The sequence below is a fragment of the Lichenostomus cassidix genome, chromosome 1 (assembly GCF_008360975.1).
Source record: "Lichenostomus cassidix isolate B80296 chromosome 1, HeHo_3.0, whole genome shotgun sequence".
NCBI classification, from domain to species: domain Eukaryota; kingdom Metazoa; phylum Chordata; class Aves; order Passeriformes; family Meliphagidae; genus Lichenostomus; species Lichenostomus cassidix.
In genome coordinates this window covers 69,522,855-69,536,354 of record NC_139479.1, presented here as the reverse complement: position 1 = coordinate 69,536,354, position 13,500 = coordinate 69,522,855, and the positions used below count along the sequence as shown (strand labels likewise).

General features: G+C 38.3%; 1 protein-coding gene across 6 annotated transcripts in view; it reads right to left on the bottom strand.

Annotated features, from left to right (window-relative positions):
- The window catches only part of ATP8A2 (ATPase phospholipid transporting 8A2), a 314,444-nt gene that overhangs the window by 94,895 nt on the left and 206,049 nt on the right, over window positions 1–13,500 (bottom strand). For all 6 annotated transcript variants that reach the window (XM_085062609.1, XM_085062619.1, XM_085062628.1 and 3 more), the window contains 5 exons: window positions 13,283–13,405; window positions 12,143–12,221; window positions 8,913–8,974; window positions 8,520–8,576; window positions 4,118–4,225 (listed from right to left, as the gene is read on the bottom strand). In XM_085062609.1, coding sequence (XP_084918735.1) covers window positions 4,118–4,225; window positions 8,520–8,576; window positions 8,913–8,974; window positions 12,143–12,221; window positions 13,283–13,405 — 429 coding nt within the window. The remainder of the gene's footprint in view (window positions 1–4,117; window positions 4,226–8,519; window positions 8,577–8,912; window positions 8,975–12,142; window positions 12,222–13,282; window positions 13,406–13,500) is intronic.

The following is a 13,500-nucleotide window of genomic DNA, read 5'->3' as shown; positions in this document are numbered from 1 at the left end:
CGTGGAGCTGTTTCCACTAAGCTGGTAGTAAAATTATTTGCACTGTGATTTGATGAGGCTTCTCTCAAATGCAGTTGTGTAAAGACAACTAGGAAGTGCAGCAGCTCCAACTTCAAAACCTCCAGCCATGAGGCCTCCTAATGACATACTAAGATCAAGATGATTTGTAAACCCTAGCTCTGCAACATGACTACATACAGCACAAAGCAAAAGTCTAAAAAATTACGAACACCAACCTGCACTTCAGAATAACCACAAGACACGTCCCTCTCAAAACCAGATCAAAACCCCTCTCCTTCAGGCAGAAAGAATAAGACTGATACTCATCTTCCTAAAGATATTTCCTTAATGGTAACAACGCCAAATGAGGCAGACACAGAACATAACACATATTAAGGTAAATAAAATGGAAAAAAGAAATCACAGCTAAGTTCTTTCATCATCAACAACAGCAGATGCTTCAGAGGGGTGATGGGAATACCTCTTTTCCTGCCAACTCTACTCTCCCTTAAAACACTAAAAATTTCAGCTCAAGGTGGGGAAAGAAGATACCTGTTTTTCTTCACCTTAGATAATGTCTAGATCAAGACTAGAAGCATGATCACTTTCATAACATCCTCCTGTAGACATATACATGTTTTCAGGTACAGGTATTTAGGCATGTGTGTGGGTAGAAATACCTGCACACAGACTTTAATCCCATACAGTGCAATATTATTCCCATGAACCTAAAGAATGCTTCAATTCCAATGAAGAAATCAGTACAAAAACAGGGTATGAGAAGCCTATTCCTCATACCATGTGTATGACATATGTAAGAAATAAGCACAAATGTTAGGGCTCACTGTTCCATTCAGGACACCAAAACTCCATCCCCAGGCAAACAAACAAAATACACAAGATACCATGACGGCAGGACTGTGGCTAATGTGCTGGTCAACAAAATACCGCTGGGTTATGAGCTACAAGTCCCTAAGTTCAGGACATGATAATTACAAAGGACTTCACAACCTTAGAGCAGCACATTTCTGTACCACTTTTTCTAGTCAATGAGTATCAAATTAGGTAGCTCTTTTTAAAAGCACAAACATCTATTTGTTTTCAAAAATCTGTGGTGGTAAGTCATAACTACCAAAAGGTGGGAAAGGATTTATATATTGTACAAAATACTGTCATCTGGAAGTGACTATTCAAAAGCAAGCAGTTCCCATTAAAGCACCTTGGCTCCAAAGCCAAGACAATAAAAAAGCACCAACTTTTCTCAGTCACTGTTCTCTGCAAATATGAAAAAACCTTCACTTGAAAAAAATACAAATATTCAGGAAAGCCAAGAGAGCTACCAGAGGTTTCCTTGTTCTTACATTATTATTTCTGATATTATTAAAGAGAAATTGTGTGTCTGAAAAGGTTTCCCCACAACAGACAGAGTTTGCTTCCAAAATACCAGATATCATGCTATTGGAAAATTTCTATTAAGGACTATTGAGATTTTAATCACAGTTTTGTCTTAATATGTCACATGTATTCCATTCTGAATACTGTAATGGAAATAGAAGAAATATGTTGACTCTTTGACAAGAGAGAATAAGTAAGTTTCTTTCCTTTGCCCCCAAGGAGGAAAAATGGTATTATTTTCCCTTGAGAATGCTCAAGACATTATAGGCAAGAGAAAGAAACACTTAATGCAAACAGTTTAATAAACCCCAGCAGAAACAAAGCATCTTTTCACATACTTAGAAGTCCACTAGGCTTCATGCCGACATTTGGTGAATCGACAGAATAAAATGTTTTCCACCTCCTATGCCTTCTACTGATGGCACAAAGTCCTGCTTGGCACAAATGCTAATGATTATTACAGTTAAAATCAGCTCCCTTCAAGTGCTGTTAGATTTGCATTGTATGAGGATCTAAAATATCCCCAAGTTCAGTTTATTTGAAGATGAACACACTAGCAAGACCTGAAACACAAACAAAGCTTTTAAGACACCTTGATTGCTTATAAATTAACAAAAGAATACAGCAAGTATAAAGAAACTGTTTAAGTCTGGGAAGAAGCAAGGCAACTCAATTTGTGCTAGAGCCTAGCACCATCCCAGCTCATTTCACCATGAGCTGGTTTTGTGACAGCAACTGATTACTCAAGAGACTTTGTGGGAGTTAACACAAGTGGTAAACAAGCTCCCTTTACCTTGGGAGATCTCCTTGATTTCACGAAAGGATAAAAGAAAAAAAAAAAAATCCCACATTTTTACACTGCTGCTCCTTCTCTCAAAAATACAAGAAAACTGGTAGAATGATAGTGATCCTGTCTAACACACACTGAAAGCCATGCAACAGCTTATTTCTAATTTCGCTTGAATTAAAAAAAACATCTTCTAGAATGATGACCTATCCTTAACATTTTACGCTGATAATTGCTGACCCAGGTACAGAGCTCTACAAGTACTCGACTGGACACTCTATTAGACAAAATAAATGTGTTCTCCATTGAAGAAAAAGTACAATACATCATTTTCATCTTGGCAAGATATTAGCACCACTTCTCAAGTCACAGTGTCAGAAAATCAGAGCATAAAACCAAAGGTTAAACACCCACACTTTCTAAAAACATACTCAAGCAAAAGCAAAGCCCTATTAACGTGAAGATTTTGTTCCAGGACTTGTGGTTTTATATGCTGGACCAAATGCTGATGACCAACACAACACAAATTTTGCTTAAGTTGCAATAAAAAATAAGAGAGTCAATTTGGGGAAGAAAACAAAAAAGGGGAACAGCAAGCTAAAGCCAATAGTCTGACCCTTCATGTGTGAAGCAACAGCTCACCATATTGTTTGTATTTCAGAAGGCTGACATGTCAATAGCAGCACTAAAGTCCACTGTGGAGGACAAGTCATTCACAACTCCACACGATACTGAAGGCAAATTCCTGCCTGATCGATGAAAATGTGAATTAGAGCTACTGATGCTGTATGTGCTGTGAAATGTGTGATCACCATGAAATACTATCAGAGGACTGAGGCTTTGCCTGTCAGTCACTTGCTGATCCCTGCCTGTCAGCTGTCAGTCTCTGCTGTAAAAAGCTGTCCATGAAAATGTATTATAGTCTCCATTACCTTCAGTGTTTTAGAATATGATAATAAAACATGTATTAAGCCAGAATAACAACAAAATCATGCCTGACTGCTCTTACTGAATACAAACATGGGTGTAATCTCAAAAATCTAACTGGCTTGCCAACGCTTGACTTTTTTATTAGTATTTTCTAGTACACAAGGGTAGCAATCTAGGCATATTTACCTAATGTGTTAAAATTATTAGATAGCTTTTCTATATAATAGAAAATATAGCTTTCTATATAATAAACCACATCTTTGCATTGAAGTTTAAACTTATTACCAAATACATTTGTCTGGTAAATTTGAAAGCAGTTCCACCTCTACGAAATAACTCTTTACCATACCTTTATTAAATCCTTAATTGTTACAATTGTTAATTGTAATCCCCCTATTTTAAATATGCACAAGTCTCTTGAGTGATTTTGACAGGCTTGTGATTGATCTTCTCACCACGTGTTGAAATAATGACACCGAAGGAAAAATTTCACCACCTGGAACTCAGCTGACATGGAAGGAACAAATCCAAAATTCCTCCAGTATTATAGTCAGTATATATATCAGCTCCCCCTCTGCTTCTGACCATCTTACCCTATTCTCAAGGCAATTCTGTTTATTTTAAATGAACAAAGGAAAAAAGCAACAATATAAAAGCAAAGCATATGGAAAAGAACGAACCCATGACAAAACAGAATCCCAAACCAAGTACGGCATTTTGTCAAACACACAAAGTTTTTCCAGGACTAGACACTAATAAAAGAGCCAGTCCCACTGCCATCACAGTGAACTGAGACGTGTGGTACAGTATCCACCGCGCATATAATCCTGCATGATGTCACTCTGGGGGAGAAAGAGAGCTCTTCTCATGAGGGATTAAGGAAAGGTTAAAATGAAGTCCAAGCACTCTCACTAGAGTACAGGTCCTTTGCAAGCATGGTGTGAGTGCTGAGGAAGTGGGAAGCTGTGCTGGCTGCTGTCCCCAGAGCCAGGTCTTGGTACTAACCTGCCCCAGCATGTCCGGCGCGATGGGGAACGTGGGCCAGATGGCTGAGTACACCCCGAAGAACACGAGCCACAGCAGCATGCTTCCCCAGACGGCCAGGTGGCTGAACTGCCAAGGAACAGGGAGAGAAGGAGAGTCAACACACGGCACTTCCTCCATCCACCCAGCCCAGAAGTGTTGCCCTGTTCAGGTCTCTGTCGGTCTCACTCAGGCCTGTCTACTGCTCTTGGTATCGAGCCAGCAGCACAGGTTGTTCAAACAGCAGAAACTAGTTCTCTTTAATCTTTGCCTCACAACAGGGCAGACAGATACTCTTCTCAGCCAATCTATCTTACTTGGAGCTCTAAAAATGCGTCAGATTTTCCTTGGAACCATGATTTCTCTCATCTAGTTCCTGCATCCTGTCATGCACATGCCAGATTCAACACATAAATCAAGCGAGAAATTTTCAAAGGCACAGGTTAAAGTTCACATGGACAAATCTCTTATGGCAGAATATATATACAAGCCATATACATCACTCACCTTTCATGGAGGAAGACAGTGCTGTGTAATACACTATCACAATCAACATCTACTGCTTAATTTTGGGTTTTTTTTTTTGTTTTAAAGGTGTTCTAATTGATTTGCAGATATGCAATGCAGTTTACATCTTTACTGTTTCTTTAGTCTGTAGACTCACTAAGAGAAAATAAAAGTACTGTTCAATGACCTAGAGAAAGCCCAGCACAAACTTCTTCTCAGTTGCATTTAAAAAAGTAATTTTTGCTACACACCCGAACTGTTTTTCTGTTCAGGATGATTTAAGTTGTTTTACTTTTACACTGCAGTGGATGGAACGAGTAATTTCAGTTGTAACAAGCAACTGAGCTCATTATTGGCTCCAGCTTTTCTGGATGCCAACAACTCCTGTGGCTGATGACTTTGGCTCCAATTCAGAGAAGTACCTGCATAAATCTTAATTACTAATTACATATGAGTTCAGGAACATGGGAATGAATTCACATACTGGTTACTGGTGGACACAGCGTGTTTGTTCAGCTCTCGGCTTTATATTTCCTATTGGATGACTGTGTCTGTTGACTTTTTGAACAGTATGTCTGAGAACCAAAGAAGTGTCCAACATGAGTATTGTGTTCTGCTTGCTGTTGGATAGATACAAACTTCTGGAAAAAGGAGAAGATTGCTCCTAATCCACAACCACTGACCATCCTCAGAAAGGACAGCTGTCTCCAGCACACACAGTGGAAACAAACAAGCAACACCAGTGCAGACTGGCAGATAGTTGGGATCAGCTAGAGGCTACCTTACAGTAGAAGCATTCATACGACAAAATGTCAGAGGCAATGGAAAGAACACTCTTCTAGGCACTCTCAGAAAGCTGGAATTTTGTTCAACCATGAAAGTTGCTGGGCTAATAATAAGCAAGACATGGGAGAGGCTCCTTCCTGGAGAGACACAGTGGGCAGGAAGACTTGTTTTCAAACTTTGCTATTTATTCTGTTTAATCCAGGAGATCTGACTAGTAACTACTTCATTAAAAAAAAACAAACAAGAAACAGAACAACCAAAAAAAACCCAACCCAAAACACAACAAACAAAAACCTCCAAAATACCCACATACATGCTTGATGTGAAGAAAACTAAGAAAGTGAAGGATTTTTTTTTTTTTAACACTAGGAGGAGAAGAGGGATTTTATCTTTTCAGTCTATTTACTTTTCTGAAAACTAGGGACAATTCATGTCAACATTGTGACTAGAAGCACTGCCCCAGTGAGAAACTCAGCTCCCCAGAGATCAAGTACTGGAAGGCTGCTGCAAGAACTCATCTTTAAGAAAAGTCAGCACCAGCACTGCTTTCTGAAAAGGATGTGATACCTTCTCTTGAGCCACAGCCTTCCTCTTACACAAGTGAACAGAAGGCTCAGGATAGCTTGGACCAGTGCTTCCCTAGCTCTTGGACTTTATTATCAAAACCAGTCAAAATAAAAGCAAGCAGAGAAGACAATCTTAGACATAACCTTATTTTGTAGAAAGTGTATTTATGTAGTGAAATGACAGAGGGTGTTTTTTGTCTCACTCAGGTTTTTCTTTCCATTCTGCTGGCAGGACAGTTTTCAAATTTTGCAGCTCTTCACCCTTTCCCGCTGAGCAGATTTTGCCCATTTTATGCTGTCTTGACCTTCTTCTCATGGTTGTCCCAATCATCTCATTATGTCAGGCTTGTATCTCCCTGAATTGCTTCTCTACTCTTTAAAAGAGCTTCTGCATTGTGGAAGAGCCCTCCTTGCCCTGTTTGAAAACGTTCCTTACACACTCACCCCACCAACCTTTGCACTGTTGATTCTCCACTGATGTCTGTCATTTACCACTGGAGAATTCATGTGCAAAACCAGAAGTGACTCCATCAGATGTGTTCAATGTTGAAAAAAAGAAATCAAGGTTCTTGCATGAAAACTAGACAGACGTGCGTGGCTCGCCCTTGTGCTCTGTTTATCTGAAACAGCTCAGCGTAGTAAAGCAGTGATGATGAAACTGTGTGTTTGAGAAAAAGCCTACTGCAGTGCTCCAGATAGGCACCATGTAACATGAAGCTACGCCACTTAACTTCAACGTGTGGATTTTATTATGCATCGTGTTACCACTTTTATCAAAGCCTTTCTTTCCACACTACCTACTGGATATACCAGGTTCCCAAACACTTTGACTGGCTTACTTATTTAAACCTTTCTGCTGAAACCATCGTGTTCTCCCAAGTGGCAGTGTCCCTCTCACTCTCAAGAACAAATTGCCTGTAACCTATCCACTTGATGATGGAGAAGAGGTTTAACTCAGTGTTGTAAATTTAACACTCTTCAAGTAACCTAAAGATTCTCTGCATGTTGATTCACTCACAGCTGAAAATATAACCAACATCAGATTCTGAGAGGATGAGTCACTGTTCCAAGCAATGGGACAGGATTTAGAAGTGTATATAGTAAAAAGCTGATTCTAAACACAACTGTTCTGTAAATAACAATAATTTCTCTATAAAATGCCAGTCTTACCGAACTCCGATATCTACTGAACATTGTGGTATCTGTTAAAAAGAAGTTTAGAAATGAGGGGATCGTGATTATCCCCAAGTGACTGAAAAGACACCTAAAATAACCTATCCAGGGAAGAGAAGAGAGGAGAAACCTAACAATTCACAGCAAAACAGGATCTAAACAAGCTCACGTGCCTTCAATGCAGACTTGGCTATATGCTCTTCTAGTGCACATGGGATTAATTTAAGTATTTTTGCATTTCAAAATGTTGATATACAACACAGAACTGATGCATAAACAACAGTAAAAAACTCCCAGATTTTATTTTCAGATCAGAGAATGGGGCAGAAAATATTAACATCTCCCTAACAATTAAATTAAATAATCCATACAGATAGCATTTCATCTTTAAAATTCAGAACAGACATCAGCTCATTGATCTTCACAATTCCTCTGGGAGGAATGAAATAAAACATTTTATAACTAACAGAAGCAATGAGGTTACAAGATCTAAGCCAAACCCTCCAAGAAACTGGTAAAATAAAAATATGAGTCCTCAAAACAGCTTGGTCTTGAGGGCAGAGGTTTTTTGTACATCATGAAAACTTGATTCCCATAAAGTATCTTACTGATGTGGAGAAACAGGGACTCCATCAAAATTAAAAAATTAGTCTTTCAGAGGGGCTAGGGGAAAGAAGAGGAGAAGGGTGTTGAACGTTTATCCCCTCCCTGTCCCCCACACTCTTTGGAGCTCACTGCCCTGCTGGATTCTGTCATCCACCAGTAACAGAGCACTCACCCATTGCAAGTAACTCAAATCAAGGAACCAACATAACTATTTAACTAACATTCTTATTACACTAAGTTTCCAAAACAAAGTAAAAAAAACTAAAAAAAAAAAAAATCTCAACCAATATGAAGTCATCACTAGTTCTTTTTACCCGGTTCACAGATGTTTTCAAAGCCCCGTTGTTTATCTGTGGCCAGACAACCTTTCATTCCCTACTGCATTTATTCTGAAGGAGCTACAGAATATAAAGGATAATTTTCTTGATGTATATTCTTAAGCAATTACTGTAGTACGTTGATTTCATGCAAAATACTCTCATTTTTAAGTAGAAATGTTGACAATACACTTTTAGTGTGCTCTTCCCACTTTTGTCAGGCTGCCCTTTTTCATCACAGATATCGTGTGATCTATGAGTTTATTGCTCTCACATTCTGTACGTAGGGAGCTTAGCAGTCTATCCTTACGTGAAAGATCCAATTAAAACCCTGAAGTCCCAAATGATTTTTAGTACTTCTTATCTGTATTAATACTCATTAGGAAGGAAGGTGTGCTAATAAAATAAAAGATACTGTAAAGTACTTACTCTAGTCCATGCAGTTGTTTCCAAGCCAGCTTTCAGACAAACGGTGACCACAACATACTGCCAGGGAAAAAAAGAAAGAAGACAAACTTCATTACTAACTCTCTCAAATTCTAAGGTGTTTAAGGCCCAATCTCCCCTTTACAACTAAAAAGCTAATACCATTTAAGTAGCAACCCAGGAAGCTGGCAGTGTGGGATGGGGGAAGGACAGAGCAGAAGCTATTTTTGGTGCATGTCTGGGGAAAAAAAAACTAAAAAGGAAAAGTGAAAACCCATGCATGCAGCATCAGCTTGATTTTATTTTGCTCACACACTTTTTTCAGGTTTACACCATTTTCTCATGGTAAAAAAAAGCTGAAAAGAAATTTTACCATTCAAAAATACACAAACTTACAGTGTAAACTATGTTTCCAACAAATAAATAGTCAACTCCCTGTCCATTTGTGAATACTGCATCTGAAAGAACAACATAAAAATGATCACATTCGTTACAGGTTTATCAACAGAATGGACAAAATAACTGGGAGATTTTCAGGAGAAAATAACCGGTCCCAATCTTGCCTTTTTGAACATCTAAAAGCACTTTTAGAAGCTGTGATGTAATGGTAATGCAGAAGTTGTGCTCAGCCAGGCCTCAGACACGATGCTCAGACAGAGCACATATCCATAGTCCTGGCTGCCAAAAGCTGGCCTAGCAAAAGGCAAGTGTTCACCAAACTCTAACATGCAATTTGCCTGTTAGAGCTGAGGTATGTCAGTGTCACTTTTTCTGTTGCTATCTGTCCTGTACTACTCATTGTCACTTCTAACAAAACTTACTATTTGTGAGCCTGTGATGAAAAAGCAGTAAAACACCAGCTGATTTGTGGTGGAAGAGAGCTGAATTAAGAAGAGCAGTGAATGTTTCGTCTGTAAAGGACACATATAAACATCTACAATATCTCACTGGAGGTTAGTTCAGTGACTGAGCAGTATTCAGTCTCCACCCACCCTTTCTCTCTCAATTGTGCACAAGGGTAAGTACATACATGTTAATACATACACGTTAATCTATCATTTGAAAGTGCCCACCTTGGTAATACTTCAAATGCCATTTAGTCTCTCTTAGCCCTTCCTGAATCCAACTGGAACACCATGAAAACACATTCAACCACCACCCAAATGCCAACTGAACTTATACCCAGAGCAGTTTTCAAGCATTTTTCAAGCATGGTAAGTATTGCTATTTTCACATGTTTTAAGACAACTTCTGGGGAAAAACAAGAACAGCAGGGACAAAAAGGCTTAAGGTAAAACCTTGGACTCATTCCTAAACACATACTGCCTAGCACAGTGAGCTCCTACTGTGACAGTAACATTTTGGTAGATTTATTTGCAAAACTGGATCTGACATTCTTAAACAAAGGGTGGATACTCCAGGATCAGTTTATTTTTATGCCTATAAAGAAGAGTTCCTGACACCCTGACCTTTGTGGTGATGACTGTGCCCAGCTTAGAGGTAAAAGCCTTATATATTTAGTCAGTGCAGTTAACCTAAGCTACTTGTTTTGTTTTTCTGCTATGATGGCTGCACATGTCTGTCTCCAAAGAACTGACAGCCTGTGAATATTTTCCAGGAGTTGCTAGTTCTGTATCCCTCCTTTCTTTTCAATATTAACTACTAAGAAACAGCAGCAGATAGACTAATGACTAATACTGCAACTGGAGTTAAAGCTTGAGACAGCTGGTTAGGAATTGGCCTGGTTTCTAGCCACTGGCACCTCTCTCAGCCCAGCTCCTCCCCAGTGGCTTGAGGCATTTACCACATCATTCACAGGGACACACCAAAATTTAACCGTCACCCTGCTCTTTCCTGTGGTGTCAGTGAAAAAGGTAAGAGCGCTAGGGAATTTAGTCTCCCGTGCCCAATGTATCCTGCTGGTGCCAAAAGGCTCAGTTTATTAAAAAAAAGGCATGCCCAAACATATATCAGTTTTGATAGAATAAGCTCACATGACATGGCCATGCACTAGTGTAACATCACAGTGAACATTTAAGTAATTGAATAAATTTTCCTGTAAGTCTCAACTTTAAAAAAGTTATACATTTTAATGCAGTAAGTTAATGTCTTTATTTTTCAGCAATTTTCATGACCTTTCACTTTGTGAGGCTATGTGGTTCTAAAAGAAATTATATTTATGCTAATGAGAACAGCAGGATGCTCAGTGAACATTCATTTCTGTACCTATACAAGTGAACATTCATGGACTATATTTACTTCACATTCTAAGGAACTCGAGAGGTTAAATAACATCCCAGTGTGAATGGCACATTTTTGTCCCTGGCACTGAAATCTTTCTTGCACTTGGAAATGCAGAAAAACTTGAAAATTCAACATTCATTCCTCTCTGGAAAACAAACCAAGAAACATATTCAAAGGAACTCAGAAAGTTACCCTTCGAGCTGGTATTTAAGTCTTATAATTATAATTGTTGAAATGAAAAGCACATTATCTATTTAGGAATTAGAAAAACATCTATGGAAGATTATGTAATTTTCTTTAACTATAAGCACTGTAGGTGTCAACCAAAAATTTCTGAAATTGAATTTTAAAAAGAGCTATTCAAGATTAACATTTGTCATAAAAACAGTGTAATAGAACATCAGAACTCCTCAAATCAAAACAAAACCCAACCAACCGTAAAAGCCCCTCTCCCACAAAACTGAACTTTGTTTTAGCCCATGTACAGAGGAAAGGGAAGTCCCTTTCTTATATGGTCCATCAGCCAGCATGTGAAATTCCCACTGAGGATATGATACTGACATTTTACTCAGCCAAGTAGAGAAACATGAAGCTAACCCCCCCAAGTATCTTTACCATCATGCCTCTGACATTCATCTTCCCTCCCTTTCCATTTCTTTCACCTCTTCCCCAATTAATCCATTCTGTATTTTCTTAAAATCAGTGCTCTCCAGGAAAGAGTTTCACTTGTGAAGAATTTATGATTTCAGATAAATATTCTCTTCACCACTACCCCTAAATTCCTCATCTGATCTAACCCTATTTCTTACTACAATCGAAGAACAGATTTCCCATGGTTTTTCCCACCCACACAACTATACTGGAAAGCTAGGTAGGAACTATACGAGATTTACTGATCCCTGAAATACCACATAGTTGCGTTACCCTAAAAAGCAACACTCAATAACCCTAATTTGTACACCAAAAAGTCTCATTTCCTCAATATCTCTGACTCTTGATTTGGTTTACTTCCATTCCAGCCAATTCTTTTTTACAGTACTGTGTTATGGAATGAGAGAGTTCCAACAAGATATAAAGCAAACAGTTGTACGGAAAAAAAAGGGCATTTTGTACAACACCATTCAGTATCTGGGTAGGACTTTTTAGCAAAGCAGCAGTTTCGTTGCTCACATATTAAAGTTACTATATGAACAAAAATTACGTTAAATTAGAAGAATTTCTGAAAGACACCAGACAACTTGCCAAGTTCAGCAGCTACAGACTATTGAACTGTCTGGCAGCATTATTTTCTTGGGACTTGTCACAACCCCCCGTTCTGCAAACACACTGGTTCTGTAAGACTGAACATCAGTTACTGACGTAAGAAATAATGAAGCCCTTACCATGCTCCAGCACTTTCAGTGGAAACCAGAAAAGAATGATGGAATGGATAAGGGCATTGATGCAGTGACCCCAGAAAACCTGAGGGAAAACAAACCAAGCCATCAGTAAAGTCCAAAACTCTTGACCTCTCTCTAACTCCTAACAAACACTTCATTGTGTAATTTAGAGTCAGAAAATGTTTGTCCTGAAGTAAAATACCTAAACTTCTGCAGGATCTATTTCCTCCCACAATTTCTGCTGTTTCACAAGAAAACACTGGTCCAGTTCAATCATTTTATTCTACCAGTTTAAAACATAATAAGCAAGCACGCTTCAGTTTAAGATCTTTATTGAAGCACGGCAGACAGATGGAGTCAACTGTGTTTAATTACCTCAAAGAATAATTTTAAAAGAGTGATTCAGTATTGTGAAATGGTCTACTTTCTCTTAATGGGCAAATATTTTGTGGTCCACAGTTTTTAACTTGCAGATAATGCCATTTTGCATGAACTAGAGCTGTATGTACTCTACAGTTTCCTCTCCAAACAAAGCTATTGTATAGTTTCAGAAGTACAGACTGATTCAGAAGTACATTTAGATGTACTTGTTATAGAATAAAGATGGAATAACAAATGCTGGTATTTTCTAGCATCTAAATAGCAAAATGGAGCAAAATGTGTTCTTCAAAACTCAGAACTCAAATAAACCAATTCAAATTGTATTTTCCAAAAGAACTACTGGAATACAGCTATACTATGAAAAAGCACCCTAGTAGAGAGTTATGTTATGATAACACTTATATTAAATAAAATCCAGGCAATGTTACCCAGTTCCTATAGAGGTGGAAAACTCAGGACTTATCAGTAGCTGTGAACTGGAAAATCATACTTGGATATGAATCTAACTTTGAATCAAAGTTTATGGATATTTCAGGACCAGTTTCAGGTGAAGTCATAGCAGAAAATCCCTATTTATAAACAAGGATGTTTTTAATCTAAATATAAAATAACTCCTTGGAAAGAACTGGGAGGCTGAACAACCACTGTCAGTGGCTAGCATAAAGCAGAAGTAACAGTGGGAGATAAGTTATTTTCTGACAAGAAAAATCTGGAATATAAGAATGCTTATGTTTGTTCTTGAAGTAACAGGGTTTCCCTTACCCTTGTGTTGAAACCATCTGCATTTTGAGTGATTTTGTATAGCTGTGGAAATCTAAGCATGCTATCTTGAGTACACGATCGTTCAAAAATTCCCAGAGTAAAGGGTGGCAGCGCTGTGAAAATCTGCAAGGAAAGAAAATACTAATTGAAAGCAGCTCTTAGTTTTAAGTGTATCTCATATAACATTTCCTTATCCAGACAACAACAAAACTCACACA